The sequence below is a fragment of the Crocuta crocuta genome, unplaced genomic scaffold (genome assembly GCF_008692635.1).
Source record: "Crocuta crocuta isolate KB4526 unplaced genomic scaffold, BGI_CrCroc_1.0 scaffold6, whole genome shotgun sequence".
NCBI lineage: Eukaryota > Metazoa > Chordata > Mammalia > Carnivora > Hyaenidae > Crocuta > Crocuta crocuta.
In genome coordinates, this window is record NW_027531917.1 from 2989233 (window position 1) to 3008827 (window position 19595).

Genomic DNA, 19595 nt, shown 5'->3' on the forward strand with positions numbered 1-19595 from the left:
GATTTGGCTATTGTTGAAAGTACTTACGGGTTCTCTTTAGACTGTTACTGCTTTCTGGGATGGCCTAATTAAGCTATGCCTTTGTTAGGGCAAATAAAAGTAAGCTCAATAACCAATCTAAATTAAACTCTTCTAATTTTACTTGAGCATTTCTCAGAAATGCTAATTACAACCCCTTAATTCTACCAACAACAGAGATTCATTTCTCCCAGTTTGTAAAACCTGGAAGAGCTCAATTCCATATATCACAGGCCAGGAAAATTTAGCACACAGCAAATAACTTGAAATGTAAATCTGATTTTTATGCAAAGTTAGTAACTCAAACACCAGGAACAGTGTTTTGATTCATCTGATTTCTTTTATGCCCACCTCTCTACTTTTCCTACATCTGATTTGGGCTCTTTTGAGTAGTTCTACTAGAGGTGTTTTTGGTTTTGGTTTTAGTTTTTGTGAGAATAAAAGCAATGTTGGTTAGAGGAGAGGAAGAAAAAAGCCTAATCTTAGCAATATCTATAGCTATTAGCAGAGCAAGCACCACCATGGGTCTATTCTGTGATCTGACAAAAGTGCTCAAGATCTGGGACCATTGATAACCGATTGCCTTCTTCCTCCTCAATTTTTGCAGGTGCTGGGTCCTAATCTTCCTCAGTTTTCCTCTCCGCTTGATTTAAATCATCAGTGAGGTTTTGCTCTGTTACTGTCATTTATACAACCTCACTTCCAAAGAAGTTATTTACAAAATGCCTTCTGTGTGCCTGACATTGAGAACTCTGAGGCAAATAAGAGCCTTTAAATAGTGCACAGCCTAGTGAAGGAGACAAGTACACAGCTGGCTGTAAGTGCTAAGACAGCAATAATAAAGCATACATACAAGGATCTTACTTTGTTACACAAGCCGATGGGGGCCAAATGAGCAAGATAGTTTACTCTCCCTCCTTCTCACTTCCATTTACATTGTTACCTCAGTCTTAGGTTGCAATTACAGTAATTTATTCAAGTGGAAAGAAAATCACAATCTGGCAAATACAGTTGGCCCTTGAACAACATAGGTTTGAACTGCACACATCTACTTATAGTGCAGATTTGTTTACAGTATAGTACTGTAAATGTAATTTCTCTTCTTAATAACATTTTCTTTTCTCTAACTTACTTATTAAAAGAATACAGTATATAATACATACATAAAATATGTGTTAATTGACTGTTTGTTAGCAAGGCTTTTAATAAACACTAGGCTATTAGTATTTAAGTTTTGAGATTGTCAAAAGTTATACACAGATTTTTGACCATGTAGGATGAGAGGAGATTGTTGTTCCTAACTTCCACATTGTTCAAGGGTCAGTTATATATGAATGTCACATCTGTGATGGAAAATGCTCATCTTCCATCTTTTGTTTCTTTATTTTGCATTTTTGTTTTGGTTTAGGGTTTGTTGTTGTTGTTTTTTTTTTAAGGGTGATGGTTGGTGGGCCTTCATGGGTATTCCTGGAAGTCACTTGACTCAAAGCTCATGAGTTGTCTTCCACAGGGTCATTTCTGATTAATGCAGGCTGAGAAACTTCTCCAGATTGTTCATCAGCCTCACCTTGGGTCCATTTCACTCTTTTCTTCTCCAGCTTCATTATTCATAACCTTGTTACATATATTTGATAAGAATTTAGTAGACATTTTCTCTTTATTACTCCATATGTTCCAAAAAAAAAAATAGAATACCAACAATTAGGAGATTCGTACAATGTACATTAATGGGTCCCAACCCTTAAAGTACATAAGAATCCTGGAGTGTTCTAAATGCAGATTTCCAGGTCTGACTCCAAGAGACTTTGATACAATAGTTTGACCCAGGGCCCAGGTATCTGCATTTAACAATCAACTGGTTGATTCTGATGGAGGTGGCTCTTGGACCTTATTTGAGAAACGTCACTTTGGTTCCCATTTAACAATGATGCAAATACCCTATGTGACTGAGAGGATGCAAATCTCTCTCTGGCCCATGTCTTCATGCAAACACCTATTGCCACCTCTTTAATCAACAGTTGTTTTTTTTAAATGAATAGACTTTACTTTTTAGAGAAATTTTAGATTTACAGAAAACTGAAGCAGAATGTACAGAGAGTTCCCACAGACCTCCTGAAAATCCCCTGTGTGCTCAACCTATTTATCCCACCTTCCCTTTCTCAAACCCTTGGCAACCACTGACTTTTTTACTGTCTACATTTGATATTGTCCATGTTTGCATTTTAGCCATTCAAAGAGGTATGTAATGGCATGTCATGGTTTTTTACATTTGCAATTCCCTAATGACATAACGATATTGAGCATCCTTTCATATGCTTATTTGCCATCTGTATATGTAATTGCTAATATCATCTACTCCCAGTCTGTTTAAATATCTCCACTGGGCTGGTGTCTCTTAATTCTTTCCAATCCCAGGTTGTTGTTGGTTTCAGTCTGTCTCCAGTAGACATCTTCTCCCTTATATCCTCTTTTTTCCCCCTTATATCCTCTTTATTCCTATACTTCATTAGAACTGAGGGCCCTGGATTTTTCAAACAATATACCTGTTCCTCTGGAGGCTTTGACTTGGGCTGCTGACAAAAAAATCTTTATTGAATTCTTGAAAATGATATTATTCAAGAGACACACAAGGGAAGTAAGTGATGAGAAGAGGAGGTACTAATATGAAAGTGGCCCCAGGACATTAGGTTTATCATAAAATCCTTTCTATGAGTCAGTTCATCTTTTCCATTCTAGTTTCAGGAAGGATATTTGACCCTATGGAATTAGGAGTCCTTTCCTACTTTTGCCAAACTGCTAAAGCCAATGAATATTCAAGTGAAACTTTTTCCAAATTTGGGGCTCTGTTAACCACAGAGGACCCACTGCCTGAGTTATAACTCCTGAAACTTTCACACAGCTGTCTCTGGAGAGCACAGAATGGAGGCCAAGTTCCTTGGATGAGCTGCAGTTTTCCAAGGATGTGGTTGATTCCAGAAAATGCACAGCTAATTTATAAGAGACTAGGAAGAAGGCAGCTGCCTCGAGAATAACATATTGAGGATTCCAGAGGTCAAGCATTGACCTCAGTCCATATGGGAAACTCACTGGTGTGAACTGAAGAAGCTTGCATGAAGCTATAGGCCATCTAAAACCTCTGACAATGCTATTTTATATTTTATGTTTAGAAAGAGGTCAAAGATGCAAATCTTGAAATACAGACTTTGTCTCTGCATTGGCTGGAGATTGATGGTATCTGGCTGGCTGGAAGGAGGTTGGAGAGTCGGAAACTCCTTCTTTATGCCGGTGCTAGTCTTAATCCTTGGATTTAACTATTATTTTCAGTTTAACAGAGTCCAACAGGTCTATATATTTTAATCCTATAGGAGAATTTTTCCACAGGCTTTGAGTCTCTAGAAGCCAATAAATCACATTAAAAGAGGCCCAGAATATCTGTCTTCCTTCTCCTTAGTCCCTCTGCAAGATCATGCATCGTCTCACAGGATTGGTATGTGACAGATTCTATTTTGGGTCTTCCGATGATTCCTTCAGTCTTTCTTGAGAATCAGAGTTCAAAAGAATCTGTGCAACTGGAAGTTGCCCTCGGTCCCCTGGATCTTGCAGTCCTACTTTCAAAGAGGTCAGTGTCTTCTTAAGGGCCATGTGGAGGCTCCAGTGTATTCCCAGGAGAATGCATTCCTTGTGTTAAGTTATCTACAGAGCATCTTAGACAGAGTTCTGTTTGGTGATGTAGTGACATAAGATGTCTGTGGCTGAAAAACTTTCTGAGTTGTTAAATAATGGGACTATTTCAGTGAACTCAGTAAACCCTAGTTAATAAAATTCCCCATTGATCTTAAGACTATTCATTTCCAATGAAACTACCAAGACAGGAACCTCACACAACAAGCATGCTGTCCGAACTTGTTGGAAGATACTGCAGCTAAAAGCTACAGCCACCATCCCTCCACCTCTTTTTGATATTTGGCTTGTTCAAATGCTTAGCACACATGTAAAAGTCACTCAAAAAGGGTTTTTAGATTCTACCATTCTAAATTCCAAGCATGGCACACTGACCTTGAGAGTTTTTGGTTGTGATGGTAAAATTTACCATTTTAGTTGTTTTAAAGTGTACTGTTCAGTGCCATCAAGTACATTAATATTGTTGTGCTACCATCACCACCGTCCATCTCCAGAACTTCCTCCCTCCCCTGTAGCCCTGGTTGCCATTCTACTTTCTGTCTCTATGAGTTCGATGACTCTAAGGATCTCATATAAGTGGAATCATACAAATTTCTTTTTGTGACTGGCTTATTTGATGTAGCATAATGTCTTCTAGATTTATTCATATTGTAGCATGTATTAGAATTACATTGCTTTTAAGGCTATTATAGTATATACAGTTATATACAACAGTGTATATTACAGTATACTATAGTGTAATATTATAGTGTGTGCATGTCTATTGTATATATAATTGTTTTTTTGGGTATATACCCAGAAGTGGAGTTGCTGGATCATATTGTAATTCTACTTCTATTTTCTTGAAAAATTACCATATCCTTTTCCACAGCTACTGCAGCATTTTACATTATCACCAGCAATGAATTCCATTTTTTTCTGCTTGCCAAAGAACTATTAAAATTCTTTGTCCATTTTATTTTTTAATTTTTTAAAATATTTATTTATTTATTTTGAGAGAGAGAGAGAGAGAGAGCGAGAGAGAGCGAGCATATGAGTGCTTGTGCAAGCAGGGGAGGAGCAGAGGGCAAGAGAGTGAATCCTAAGCAGGCTCGGCAATATTAGCACACAGCCGAACATGGAGCTAAATCTCAAGGACTGTGAGATCATGATCTAAGCTGAAATCAAGAGTCAGAAGCTTAATCAACTCAGCCACCCAGGCACCCCATCTTGGCCCATTTTACTTTGGATTCTTTTGTTGTTGAGTTGTAATTTAAAAAAATACATTCTGAATATTAATTACTTATCAGATACATGATTTTTTAATATTTTCTCCCATTCTGAGGGTTACCTTTTCACTCTGTTGGCAGTCTTTTTGTGCAAAAAATGTTCTTAATTTTGATAAAGTCAAATTCATCTATTTTTCTTTTTCTTGCCTGTGTTTTTGGTGTCATATCCAATAAATCATTGCCAATTCCAAAGTCATGAAGTTTTTCTCCTATGTCTTCTTCAAGGGTTATATAGTTTTAGCTAGAGTGTCTAGGTCTTTGATCCATTTTTGTATAATTTTTATAAGTGGTGGAAGGTAAGCATCTAACTTTATTTTTTTGCATGTGGAGATTCAGTTTTCCTAACACCATTTGTTGAAAAGACTGTCCTCTCCCCATTGGATGGTCTTGGCACCCTTACTGAAAATCATTTGACCATACAGAAGGTCCCCAACTTACAATTTTTCATTTTTATAATGGTGTGAAAGTAATATGCATTCAGTAGAAATTCTACTTTGAATTTTGATCTTTTTCTGGGCTAGCAATATGAGGTACAATACTGTCACAATGCTGGGCAGAAGCAATGAACCACAGCTCCCACTCGGCAGCATGATCACAAGGGTAAACAATTGATACACTTATAACCATTCTGTGCCCATACAATCATTGCCTTTTCACTTTCAGGACAGTATTCAATAAATTAGATGAAATATTCAAAACTTTACTATAAAATAGGTTTTGTATTAGATGATTTTGCCCAACTGAAAGCTAATATAAGTGTTCTAAGCATAGTTAAGGTAGGTTAGGGTAGGCTATGAATTTTGGTGGGTTAGGTGTATTCAATACATTTTTAACTTACTGTATTTTTTTAATTATTTATTTCTGAGAAAGAGAGAGAGAGCGAGCGAGCAAGGGAGGGTCAGAGAGAGAGAGGGAGATACAGAATCTGAAACAGGCTCCAGGCTCTGAGCTGGCTGTTAGCACAGAGCCCGATGCAGGGCTCGAACCCACGAACTGTGAGATCATGACCTGAGCCAAAGCTGGATGCTTAACTGACTGAGCCACCTAGGCGCCTCAAACTTACTGTATTTTCAGTTTATGATGGGTTTATTGGGGCATAACACCATGATAAGTTGAGGAAGATCTGTATATGTGAGGGCTTATTCCTGGGTTCTCTAATCTATTCTATTGGTCTATATGTTTGACCTTATGACAGTATCATGCTGTTTTGATTGCCATAGCATTGTAGTAGGTTTTGAAATCAGTAAGGTAAGACCTCCAACTTTGTCCTTCTTTTTCAAGACTGTTTTGACTGTTTGGGGTCCCTTGAGATTGCATGTGAATTTTAGGTTGGATTTTCTATTTCTGAAAAAAAAAGTTGATATATTCATAGGGATTGCATTAAATCTGTAGACAACTTTGGGTAATATTAAAATCTTAAAAATATTAAGTCTTCTAATGAACATGGGATGTCTTTCCTTTATTAATGTCTTTAATTTCTTTAAGCAATATTTTGTAGTTTTCAGTGTGTAAATCTTTCACCTTTTTGATTAGATTTATTCCCAAGTATTTTATTCTTTTTGATGCTATTGTAAATGGAATTGTTTTCTTAATCTCCTTTTGGATTGTTCATTGTTAGTATATAGAAACACAACTGATTTTTCTGTGTTGATTTTGTATCCTGTGCATGTGTGTATGCATTTGTGTGAAATTTTTACAATTTCCTACATATAAGATCTTGCCACTTGTGAACAGAGATAACTGTATCTCTTCCATTACAATTTGTATGCCATTTATTTCTTTTTCTTGCCTAATTGCTCTGGCTAGAAATTCTAGTACTATGTTGAATAGAAGTGGTGAATTAATTTTACAGTGGACATCCTTATCTTGTCCCTGATCTTAGAGGAAAAGATTTCATTTTTTACCATTGAGTATGATGTTAGCTTTGGGTTTTTCTTTTGTGTGTGTGTGTTATTTTTTTTTTAAGTTTATTTATTTTGAGAGAGAGAGAGAGAGAAAGGGAGCAAGCGAGCAGGGGAGATGCACAGAGAGAGGGAGAAAGAGAGAATCTTAAGCAGGTTCTGTGATGTCAGTGTAGACCCAGACATGGAGCTCAGTGCAGGGCTGGAACTCACTTACTGGGAAATCATGACCTGAGTTGAAATCAAGAGTCAGACATTTAACCAACTGAGCCACCCATGCACCCCAGCTGTGGGTTTTTCATATACAGCTTTTGTTATGTTGAGGTAATTTCTAGTTTGTTGAGTGTTTCATTATGAAAGGTGTTGAATTTTGTCAAATGCTTTTTCCACATCAGTTGAGATCATGGACCCTGAGATTTGGTACCCAAGGAAATGATTCTGATTCTTAGCCCAAAGGATACTGGGATCTTTTAACTGAAATTAAAAAAATTACAGTTTTAAGGGTGCCTGGGTCGCTCAGTCGGTTAAGTGTCCAACTCTTGATTTCGGTTCAGGTCCTGATGTCACAATTCATTAGACTGAGCCCTGCATCAAGCTCTGCACTGACAGCATGGAGACTGCATTGGATTCTCTCTCTCCCTTTTTGTCTACTCCTCTCCCACATATGCATGCATGTACACATATTTCTCTCTCTCAAAATAAATAAACTTTAAAAAAAGAAAGTACAGTTCTATTTCATAGAATGTTCTTTCAAGCACTGTTTTTAGTTGCATCAATCAGATAGAGATATTCTACTTCCTTGACCTGGCTACTGTTTTAAGCCCAGCAATAGTTAACGATATCATCCTCTCTTTCTTGCTAACAATTAGAAGAAAGAGTAAATCAATTAGACTTATCAATGAATGACTGGCTATAAACCATTTTTAAGGGATAAATTTAATTTTTAAATTACCATACAGTAAAATTGCCTTTTTTTGGTAGTATAGAATTCTATGAATAAACACATGACTACCACAATAATCAGGATATAGAAGTGTTCCATTACCTCTTGCATTCTATCCCTTTACTGTCACATCCTCCCCCTATCTTGAATTACTGGCAACCACTTATCTTCTTCATTAGTATAATTTTGTCTTTTTGAGACTGCCATACAGTGTGTAACATGTTATATCTGTGAGTAGATGCTTAAGTGTGACTGATGACTTTGCTAGCAATCATTTGGAACAGAATTATCTTAAACCAATGAGCCTGGTATCATCATTATGGTAGAAGACCATTATCATAGATTCGGTATGTTGTATCAGCCTCAGAGCATCAGCCTCTGAGCTTCTATCAGTCTGCATGGAAAAATGTCAGCCAAATTATAAGAGTAATGGCTGAGGACTCGGACCAATCTTTTAGCAAGTAGGTCCCAAAAAATAATACCACCATCTGTGGTACATGCTCATTTTAAGGACTGCTACATGTTATCATCCATCCATGAAGGACAGTGAGGAGAAATGTATTAAGCTAAAAACTACAGGACTGCACAAAAGATGATTTCCAACAGATTATAAAGCAATTGTGTTTTGTTTCCACTGCAGTGGCCAGTGAATTAATTTTTTGGTCCATTGGATGAAACACATCTAGTAGAGTAAAATGGAAACAGTCACATTTTATCCATTAGCATGTTTTTGGCTGAAAGTAACAGAATACCCAGCTAAAAGTGGCTGAAATAATAAGAGGCTTTCTTATCTCACATAAAAGTTTCTCTAGAGGTAGGTGGCTCCAGGCCACTGAATCAATGGTCTCAACAATGCAGTGAAGAATCTAGCTCTTTCCATCTTCATTCCACTATCCTTGGTATGAAAAACTTTTGGCCCTCAACATTTTTGCCCCTTGTTTGCAGAATGACCTCATGTCCTCATACCACTGCATTCATGTGTAGGAAACAGGGGGCAGCTAAGGTGACAAGAGATCTCTTCCTGATGTTGTATTCTTCTTTTTTTGTTTTGGAGGAAAATCTCCCAAGTCCCCCCATCAGATTTTCTCTTAAGTCCTATAGTTAGAACTGGGTCCCTTGGCCATTCCTACCTGAAGGCAAAGTATGTGTCTAGTATTTTAATATTTATCATGTGGAGCGGGCTTTGACAAGAGGGAAGAAGGGTAAGGGAGATAACTCGTGGGAGGGTAACAGATCTGCCCCATCCCGTCATTGTGAGGACTGAATGCAGTAATGTGGTTACTATTCACATAGTAAGGCACATCTAACGGGGCTGGACACATAAAGGACTCAATCCTCATTTCTTTGTTTCATTTCTCTCTTTATCCCTTTCAGGTTTCCTTCCTCATTTTCCAGCTTTAGAAGAAAGGTGGAAATCCAGAAGCTTTGCTCCCCTTTCCCAAACAAAAACTTGTCTCTTCTACCCCAACCTACTTTTCAGAGTTCTGCAGTTCTAGTTTCCAGAGTTTCTGGAATCTTCCTGACCTGTCAAGAAAGTTTCTGACCTCAGACCAAGGAATACATTTTTATGGCCAGCTTATGGATGTTGATTATAAAAAACTGAGATGTCAACTGTATTTCAATAAGAAAAAAACAAACTGAGAAATCTTTATACAATAAAAAGGAAAATACAAAAGAGTATAATGTTAGTCTGTACTAAAAATCATCTGTTTCAGTGGAGTGAAACTCTTCCCATTAAAAAAAAAAAAAAGGAGCAAAAGGCACCCTTGTGCCTATCTGTACCGAACACTGGCTCTGCGAGCACCGTAGGATGTTTCTTGCCATCAGAGCAGTGACTTCAGTTTTTCCATTCCAACTGTGGTGAAAAGGAATAAGAAAACTGGACTCTGCCTCTGGAAGCAGGATACAGGCTCCACACTAATCAAAAAAGGAAGATTCATTATAAAACAATATTTCACCATCCATGTTCTGAATCATTTCATGGACCACCACAGGATTAGAATGGGGATATTGTACAAGCCTGACCCTTGGAGGAAAGTTGTTTTTTCCTACATGAGCTCCTCTTGCTGCTTTTGAGTCACTGCAATCCAAACCTTACAATTTCCCCTCCTTTTCTTCTAATCATAATACCGGATAGCTATTTTTAGGGGGCATGGTGACTAAAAAGGGGGCCATGGCTAATCTGAAAATGTATGAACTAAGAATTGACAGTGAAATACTGGCTCTGTAAACAGGTAAGAGGAGAGTGAAGTTTTTAGAAACCTGGTCAGCAGTGATAAAGGCTTCAAAGGTCTGGGCCCTATCTGCCAAACCAAGGTTGATTTAACAATAAACTCGTGAACCAGTCCTAGTGAGAGGTATTCTGAGCTGAGAAACTGAGTGATTCCCCTGGCTCCAAGAAGGGAGAGTGGGCTTCCCTGTTTTGTACCCATTGGCAAAGCCAGGTGAGAGCTGGTCTACAGTCCTATCATTCATGAACATTCATAGACAAAAAATGTTGACAGCCACAGACCAGGCTGCTGTGGGATTCTGTTGGATACGCTGCAAAGGAAAACCATCAGCAGCTGTCTGAAGCTGGGTTTCTGTCAGTAATATATGGTTAATAGAGCCTCTACCATGAAACAAACCAGATGAAGAACGAATCTTCATTAGGAAGGCCTTAGTGAAGGCTGGGACAGATTATGTTGTGACAAAGTCAGGAGGTTTTCATCAACTTGAACACTGCTCCATGCCTAGCATGGACTTAGGTGCTCTGAGATCATACAGAGGGAGTTGGAAGCTAAGTACTGCCCTGTGGGAGCACGTTCTCTCTTTATTGGGGGGTGGGGAGCAGATTGACATTCAGGAAACTTGAAAGAAACTTATGTAAGGTGAGTGGGGGATTCATGCTTAGTTGTGTGGGACAAGTGTGAATGGATTCAAAAGGACACAAAAATCCATGTGAGATGAGTCCCTTGAGAGAAAGAACCCCAAATGACTCATTTCGGTATCATTAGCATTGTTAATTTGTCACACAAGGTAGAGGTTTAATTGGTAAATTTTAAATAAAGGTTAACTCTCTACTTTTATTTACCCATAATTTCAATCCTACAGAATTTTATTCTCTGCCTGTGCACTTAGAATATACACCTAAATAAAAGCACCCCAAAACCCAATATAGTTTCTAAACAGTCACGGTCTCACACATGTACAAACACATGCACTCACAAGCTCTCATGATTCTGTTTTTCTTGTCTCTCTTGGTCTTGTGCTCACATTTTCTCACTCCAGAACTGTTTCCAGGAGTTGGAGAAAGAGTAGAGTAGCACCTAGTTTTTCCAAGCCTTCACCAACCAGTTCACAAAGCACGAAGATGAAGTATTAGAAAAGTAGAGGAAGAAGACAAAAGCATGATGATGGGGAGAGAAGAGAAAGAACAGGAGAGAAAGAAAACCAGGAAATTCAAGCTTCCTGTTGTAGTTAGGGAGTTAATTGTAAATGATAATGCTTTTACACTAACAAGGAAAAGGAGAAAGGCCCCCAGGTTTTTTTCTTTAAAAGTTTTTACTATTGTTTATTTATTTATGTTGAGAGAGGGAGAGAGAGAGAGAGAGAGAGCGAGAGAGAGAGCACGTGCACATATGTGTGAGTGGCAGAGGGGCAGAGAGAAGGAAAGAGAATCCCAAGCAGGCTCCACTCTGTCAGCACGGAGCCCAACATGGGGCTTGATCTCACAAACCTGTGAGATCATGACCTGAGCTGAAATCAAGAGTTGGACACTTAACTAACTGAGCCACCCAGGTGCCCCTGGCTCCCAGATTTTATATCAGGGTGAGAGTCTTGCAAAGACTCGCTGTTTTGGGCTTGTTAACTTGTGGAGAAGCAGAAATAAGGAAGTTCACTTCCCCATTCTTCTCAATTTATAAGTCATAAATTGCAGTGACTTATATTTCTTGAATAGTTTAGTTTCTCATGGACAGACTTAGGTTTTGTATAGGTCTTTTCCACTGAGCCAATTCTAGTGCAAAGTGAAATGAAGAGTGCTTTAAAAAAAAACCTCTTGATTACTCAGTGAATGCAGATGTCTTCTGTGGTGATTAACTTTATGTCAAGTTGATTGAGTCATAGTGCCAGATATTTGGTCAAACACTATTCTGGATGTTTTTGGATGAGACTTAACATTTAAACTGGTAGATCAACAGGTAATCTATGACAGAGGAGGCAGGATCATACAGCAAAGAAAAAAGAGCCTCTTCAATAAATAGTGCTGGGAAAACTGAAGAGCTACATGCAAAAGAATGAAACTGAACCACTTTCTAACACACACACACACACACACACACACACACACACACACCTTAAAATGGATTAAAGACCTAAAAGTGAGATCTAAAACCATAAACCCCCTACAAGAGAAGACAGGCAATAATTTCTTTGACACTGGCAGTAGCAGCATTTTTCTAGATATGATTCTTAAAAAGCAAAAGCAAAAATAAGCTATTAGGACTATATCAGAATAAAAAAACTTTTGCATAGCAAAGGAAACCATCAAGTAGTCAAAAAAGAAACTGTCAACAAGACAAAAAGGCAACCTACTGAATGGGAGAAGAGATTTACAAATGACAGATCCAAAAAAAGAATTAATATCCAAAATATATAAAGAACTTCTATAACTCAACACCAAAAAAAAGAAAAAGAAAATAAGCAGATTAAAAAATGAGCAGAAGAGCCAAATAGACTTTTTTTTCCAAAGAAGACATCCAAATGGCCAACAGACAAATGAAAAGATGCTCAACATCACTAACCATCGGGGAAATGCAAATCAAATCCACAATGAGATATCATCTTACACCTGTCAGAATAGCTGAAATAAAAAAGACAAAGAATAGCAAGTGCTGATGGGATATGAAGAAAAAGGAATTCTTGTGCACTGTTGGTGGGAATGTAAGCTGGGACAGCCACTGTGAAAAATAGTATGAAGATTCCTCAAAAAACTAAAAACAGAAATACCATGTGATCCAGTAATTCTACTGGGCATTTACCCAAAGAAAACAAAACCACTAATTTGAAAGGATATGTACACTCTTCTGTTTATTGCTGCATTACTTACAATAGCCAAGATATGGATGCACCCTAAGTGCTCAGTGATAGATGAATGGATAACGATGTGGTATATGCATACAATGGAGTATTACTTAGCCATTAAAAGGAATGAGATCTTGCCATTTGCAACAACACAGCTGGACTTGAACAGTATTATGCTAAGTGAAATAAGTCATTCTGAGAAAGACAAATACCATATGATTTCACTCATATGTGGAATCTAAACAACAAAACAAATGAATAAACANCTGACAAATACAGCATTCTATATGCTGACAAATGAAGTTGAGATGCAACAAACGTGTTCATGCCTTTTTTGAGCCAGCACCATAACTGAGGACTGTGGACTAGAGGGTGAGGGCCTAGGATCTGAGGTCAACGGCCTGGTTCAGGTGTGAGCTCTGTTCTTTCTTAGCCCTCTGTCCTGTATCATTCACCTAAGCTTGAGAAACAATTTCTCTGGGGACCAGACCATTGCCAACCCCTAGTATATTCCTTTTCTATGACTGATGTAACAAATTACCACACACTCAGTGCTTAAAACAACATAAATTTATTCTCTTACAGTTCTGGGGGTCAGAAGTCTCAAATTGAAATGTCAAGAGGACTTCTGGAAGCTTCAGGGGAGGATGTTTCTTGCTTTTTTCAGTGTGTAGAGGCTGCCTGAATTCTTTGGATCACAGTGCCTTCCTTGCATCCCTCCATCTCCAATCTCTAGCTCCTGTTGCCACATTCCTGCTATTCTTCTGATCTCCTGCATCTCCCATAAGGACCCTTACCCAAGTAATCCAGGATAATCTCCCCATACAACACCCTGAATTTAATCACACCTGCAAAGTTTCTTGACATCTAAGGTAACCTTCACTGGTTCTGGGATGAGGCCATGGGTATCTTTCGGGTGAGGTAAGGCATTATCTGACCTACCACACCTGGACACCAGAGGTCACTGTTTACAGATCGAAGGTGAGACAGGGGAGGGATTCTGAGATTTCAGAGTTGGAACTTGAAAATTTGTGGGGGTTGTTTTTTTTTTTTTTTTTTNCTTTAACAGTGAAAAATCTCCTAGAGTCATCACAGAGTAAAGCTTCCCCTGCCTTAAAAAAAAAATATATAGGGGCACCTGGGTGGTTCAGTGGGTTAAGCATCTGAGTTTGGCTTAGGTCATGATATTGTGGTTCATGAGTTTGAACCCCACATCTGGCTTTGAGCTGACAGCTTGGAGTTTGGAGCCTGCCTCAGATTCTGTGTCTCCCTCTCTGCCCCTTCCCTGCTCCTTTTTCTCTCTCTGTCAAAAATAAACATTAAATTTTTTAAAATAAAATAAAATAAATATAAACATGTTTTTAAAAGTATAATATTCAGATCTAGGTATACAAGTCTATGGGAATTCTTGCCGTGGCAGCTTTACTAAGTACTTCATTCAGTCTCCTTTAAGTTACCTTTAGCAAGGGAGCACCTGAGTGGCTTAGTCAGTTAAGCAATGACTCTTGATTTCATTTCAGATCATGATCTCATGGTTTGTGAGTTCGAGCCCCACATCAAGCTCTGGACTAACAGTGTGCAGCCTGCTTAGGATTCTGTCTCTTTCCCTCTCTCTCTGCCCCTCCTCTGTTTGTCTGCATTCTCTCTCTCAAAATAAATAAACATTAAAAAGCATATATATATATATATATTTAAGTTACCTTTAGAAGGAATTTAAACCTTTTAAGATGGACCCTGAGGAGCTCCCTTAACACATATAATTCAAGTATCATAAATACACATCATCATTTGACTTGAATTATTTTATGCCCTTAAATGCTGAATACAACTTTTGAGGGAATCCACAACTTTCAGTGCTTCCTTCTTAGCTACACGGATAACTTTAGGAAACTCTCTGGCCTTTCTTTTTGGTGTATTGCTGGATATTGGGTGCTCAGAGCACTGTCATAATCTTTGCTAGGTATATACTTAGCAGAGAAAATGAAGTTTTGAATCCATAGAAAGAAGAGGACATTGAATAAATCAGTTTTCAAAAATCATCCTGACTGCTAAATTCAATGCTCAACAATTATTAGAAAGTCTATAATTTCTACTAGTCAATGAAGGCTCATGGTCTGAGCCTGACTGAGGTTAAAAGTCTTGGGGACCCCAGGCTTACTTACTTATGCCTGCTGAAGGCATTCTCTCCTAGGCATTCACCTGCCTTCAGGCACAGGGCTTCAAATAAACACCTGAGACTTGGTTTAGAACTCGAAAAAGTGGAAACCCGGGTGGCTCAGTTGGTTAAGTGTCTGACTCTTGATTTAGGTTCAGGTCACGATCTCACAGTTAGTGAATTTGAGCCCCACACTGGGCTCTGCATAGACAGTGTGGAGCCTGCTTGGGATTCTCTCTGTTCCTGCCCCACATATGCTCTCCCCCCAACCCCCAATAAATAGAGCAGCTTAAATTTTTTTTTTTAAAAAAGGAATTCCAGAAAGATTTACCTTCCCCATTCCAAGGACATTTTACTATATACATAATTATATATAATTCCTCCTCCACCACTTCCTCCCCCTCTTCTTCCTCTTCTTCACTCTCATTATTTGTCTATCTGAGATTGCCGTTGGTCAGTCAATCCAGAACCCTTTGATGAAATATCCCAGTCATGTTGAGCCTTGTCAGAAAGCATTGGCTCTGTTAGTGGCTTCATTGTCCATTTTTGTGTTTTCTTGTTAAAACTTGACTTTACTGCTCAATGAAGAGCATTGTCTTTTCTTTCAGCATCAAGTGGATTGCCATCATGGAAAAGGCGGCCAACCATGTCATGGCTCCTGTTACTGTGTAAGCGAGACCTAAGAAAAGGCTACTACCCCCACTCCATGTCAGGGTGGAAAGAACAACTGATTTTTCTCCTTTGAACCTGGTTACTGGAAAATCTAAGACAAGAAGACCTGTTAAGGACCTATCTCAACACTTTTCAGCTATACTGAGGTACAGTATATCCTCAATATAGCACCAATATAGTATCCTCAATATCTGAACCACATAAATTTGTTTTGTAGGTTAAAAGAATGGTTGAATATTCAACTTCATATATTGTCTAATGTTTACCAATTGATGTGTTGTATCTTGCTGGAACGAAATTAAGTAAAAAGAAGCCTTCCCTCTCCATAGTTGTAGTCTATAAAAGAGATCCTGACACAAATAGATCAGACTGGCTTACATACAACTAAATTATAAACAAATATATTTAATGTCCTTTGGCAGACCCAAGGAGAAAAGAATACAGATAGGTTTTACAGCAAGCCAAAATTTTTGTTTATGAATCAGGAGACCCAATGTAGGCTAAAGTCCTTCATATACAGGTTTGAATTTCTACCTGAGGGAAAAGTCTTCAAGACCAGTGAAGAAGAAAAAATAATGATATAGATGGCAAAACATTTTTGCTGGGAGAGCTAAAGGTGGTGTATTCATTTGGGTTTTGAAAAAGCAAACATCCCTCACTGCTGGGGAGAAAATGTTTGAAGTGGGTTTGCTATCGTTAGCATGTTAATGATGTCATTTTGATTATGCATGTGGTCTGAGGTTTTTAAACATCTGGTGCCTTTTGTAAACCAAACTAATAAACAAATAAAAGCTTCTCATAGCAACGGCACAGGACAGAGGCATTTCCCAGCAAAGCTCTTAAAAGGCCTCGAATCACTTGGCAACCAACATGCTATTTAAAGGCACAAGGAAGTTAACCAGTTTCCTAACAAGGAAACAAGTTCTCTTTCTTTTCCATCAGAATTCTTCACTGTCACAAGGTCCTTGGGTGCCACCTTGACCCTCCTGCCTGTTTTCTCTTTCCTCAGTTCCATTAAGATCATTTCCTCACACAAAGAACATCTTTTCCCCTTTATGAGTGGTAGGTGTTTGCTGCAGCTCAGATATAGCTCTTCTCCTTAATAGCAGCCAGGCTGTAAGACAGGTTGGGTACTGCTCACATCTGGGCTCAGCATGGTGAGTGCAAGTATAGGACTGAAACTCAGGATCTAGGTTCTGCTTGCTAGATTTAAGCTTGAGAGTCCTCAGCATTAAAATATGACTGTAAGTGAAGTTACCAGAGGGGGCTTGTCTCCAGAGTATCTCCTTTGTTCGGTACACAGACTTGCCATGATTCCCCTCAACTTGAAACTCCCTGTCATGCATTGTGAGGACATGCTTTTTTTTTTCTTCCTGTTTTGTGATTGCAACTGTAACTTCTTTACTGGTAACGCAGTCATAGACAAAGTTGGTGGGATCAGAAGGTCTAATTTGGGAGACCACTGTCAAGCAACTTTCAATCTCAAATTTTTTTGGGGGGAGGAGTTGCTGAAATTCTACTAAAAACTTAATATTCTATGGCTTACTCTTTGATCTGTATGTATAATGTTGCATAAGAGAAAGCAGTCTGTGGCTTTCATTTTCTATTTGGGAGAAATGAAAATGAACAAACTGAAGGCAAACTGTACTCCTGATCAGTGAACAAAAAGGAGGCAACAGACTCAGAAGTAGAGATTGTGTCCCATCGGTAGGGGCATATCTGGCTGAGGAAAGTCTCTCTCCCCTGTCAGAATGGAGGTATCCACACTCCAGGAGAAAAAAGAAGAAAAGATGGAGCAGGGACCTGGAGCACATGCAGTCAATTCACTTATTCCCAAGTATTTCTCATTTAAGCTCCCTGCGAGGTAAAGAAACTAAGGAGGGAATCAATTTTGTATTAGGATCCTCTGGCCTGCCGTGGGGCCCAGGAACAGCCCCTAGTCAATAGCCCTGAAGTGCTACCAGAAGTGCTGATGCCCAATTGGGTTGACGTCTCAAAGTTGTGTACAAGCCCAGGAAAGATTCTGCTTCAAGGGGAATCAGGAAGAGACTTTAAAGTCTGATGACAGTGAGCATAAATTGTTTATAAATATATAATTTTTTAAAGATAGTGTTTGGTGTCATTTTGAAATGAAGTTTTTTTGTTTTTAGATCAAGAGTTACACTTGTATTTTTGAACTAAGTAAAAATTTCAGAATTTCCTATGAAAGCATGTGCCTCCTAACTTGGACCTTATGTCTGTAACCAAGGCACTGGCTCTACTAGCTGGCTTTGTACCAAAGGAGGGAAGAACAGTATCTTCAGAGCACAGCTTACAGCATACATCACATGGGTTGGATGAATCAGACCTGCTTCTTGAGTCTGGGGCTCCCTTGGTCTATAGTTGTGCCTAGAATAAAAGACTCTCCCGTCTCAGTTTTCATTATTTTTAGCCCATTTTCTAAATTTACCTCTTATCAAATTGCTCTCTCTTCATTACAATGGTCCTCCAACCTCATCCCATTCTACATAGTAGTCTTCTCCTCTCTGTTATAGATCTGGAGGCCCAGTGGTATTTAATCTTTCTTGGGGGATAGAAATATCCCTCCTTACTTATCCATACCTACTTACCTGATACTGCTTTACTGTTATTCCTAAAAATATATTGTACCGATATAAGGTGGAGAAAAACAGCTATATGGTGGTAAGTGACAGTATTATCTATGAGAGAACTATGTATTTCTCCTTTATATAGCTAGATTGTAGAATAGAAAAGTACAAAATGAAATAATTCAACAACTAGTGCCCAGATGGACACTGACTTTCCTTCATCCCCAGAAACAAAAGTGGTATAAAAGGATACTATAGGAAATGTTGAAGCTGTAGTTACCGGCAGGCAAGCCGTCAATAAAATACTGTATTCGATTGAGTCGACGGTATAGTTTTTTGAAAGTGGGAAAGGCAGCTGTCCGCATCCATACAATGAAGTCATCATTGAGAAAGCCATTGTTTCCTGGATCCTCTAAATCCAGTTCATATACAGGCTTAGACCAGTATGGGGGCTTTGCAGTTCCTGTGGGAAGAAAATAATGGACATGGTTGAAAGAAATCATCTATAACCACTTAGTTTTCCTTAGAATATAGAAAATGAAATTACTTTTGAATTCTTAAGAGATGAAAATTAAGACTTAAAAAAAAGTGTGTGTGTGTCTGTGTGTGTGAGTTCCCTGATATGCAGCCACTCAACTTTTAATGAATTAAAAAAACTCTAGAAAAATGTGGGGGAAATAATGCTGATTTGTCATAGGGTTAAAAAAGAACAGAATATAAAATTATATGTATATTATGTGTTCAACTACACTAAATGCATATAAAGCACTGAAAAAAACAGGTAGAGAAAATTATAATAACGGCTGTATTCAGTGATGTCATCATACGGGCTGTCTTTATTTTCTCTAACTTCACAGTAATTTAGAGAAAAAATTAAAACAAGGTATGATCATCTCATCTAAAACTTGGTTAATTAGTAAAGAAAAAACTAGTGATAACCCTTGATGACACAGTGGAAATAGGAACTCATACAGAGCAGAGAGATACATGGGTTAATAACATCTCTGGCAATCTAGGAACCTGCATCAAAAGGTGTGTCAAGGGCGCCTGGGTGGCTTAGTCGGTTAAGTGTCTGACTCTTGATTTTGGCTCAGGTCCTGATCTCAGTTTGTGGGTTCAAGCCCTGCATCGGGCTCTGCTCTATCAGTGCAGAGCCTGCTTGGGATTCTCTCCCCCCCACCTGCCCCTACCCTACTCATGCTGTCTCTCTCTTGTTCTCTTTCTCAAAACAAACAAACAAACAGACAGACAAACCCTTAAAAAAAGGTTTAATTATATTTTGGCCTAGAAATTCTACTTCTAGAA

At 38.5% G+C, this 19595-nt stretch overlaps 1 protein-coding gene across 5 annotated transcripts in view; it reads right to left on the reverse strand.

The window, feature by feature from the left end:
* LOC144240491 (cell cycle control protein 50C-like) overlaps positions 1 to 19595 on the reverse strand; it is a 60997-nt gene that overhangs the window by 17828 nt on the left and 23574 nt on the right. For 2 of the 5 annotated variants that reach the window (XM_077774835.1, XM_077774836.1), the window contains 2 exons: positions 18544 to 18753; positions 15371 to 15793 (listed from right to left, as the gene is read on the reverse strand). In XM_077774835.1, coding sequence (XP_077630961.1) covers positions 15603 to 15793; positions 18544 to 18753 — 401 coding nt within the window. In that variant the 3' untranslated portion in view covers positions 15371 to 15602. Of the gene's footprint in view, positions 1 to 13465; positions 13648 to 15370; positions 15794 to 16087; positions 16846 to 18543; positions 18754 to 19595 lie in introns of those variants that run through there. The other 3 variants (XM_077774837.1, XM_077774838.1, XR_013337742.1) reach the window with 3 other exon arrangements.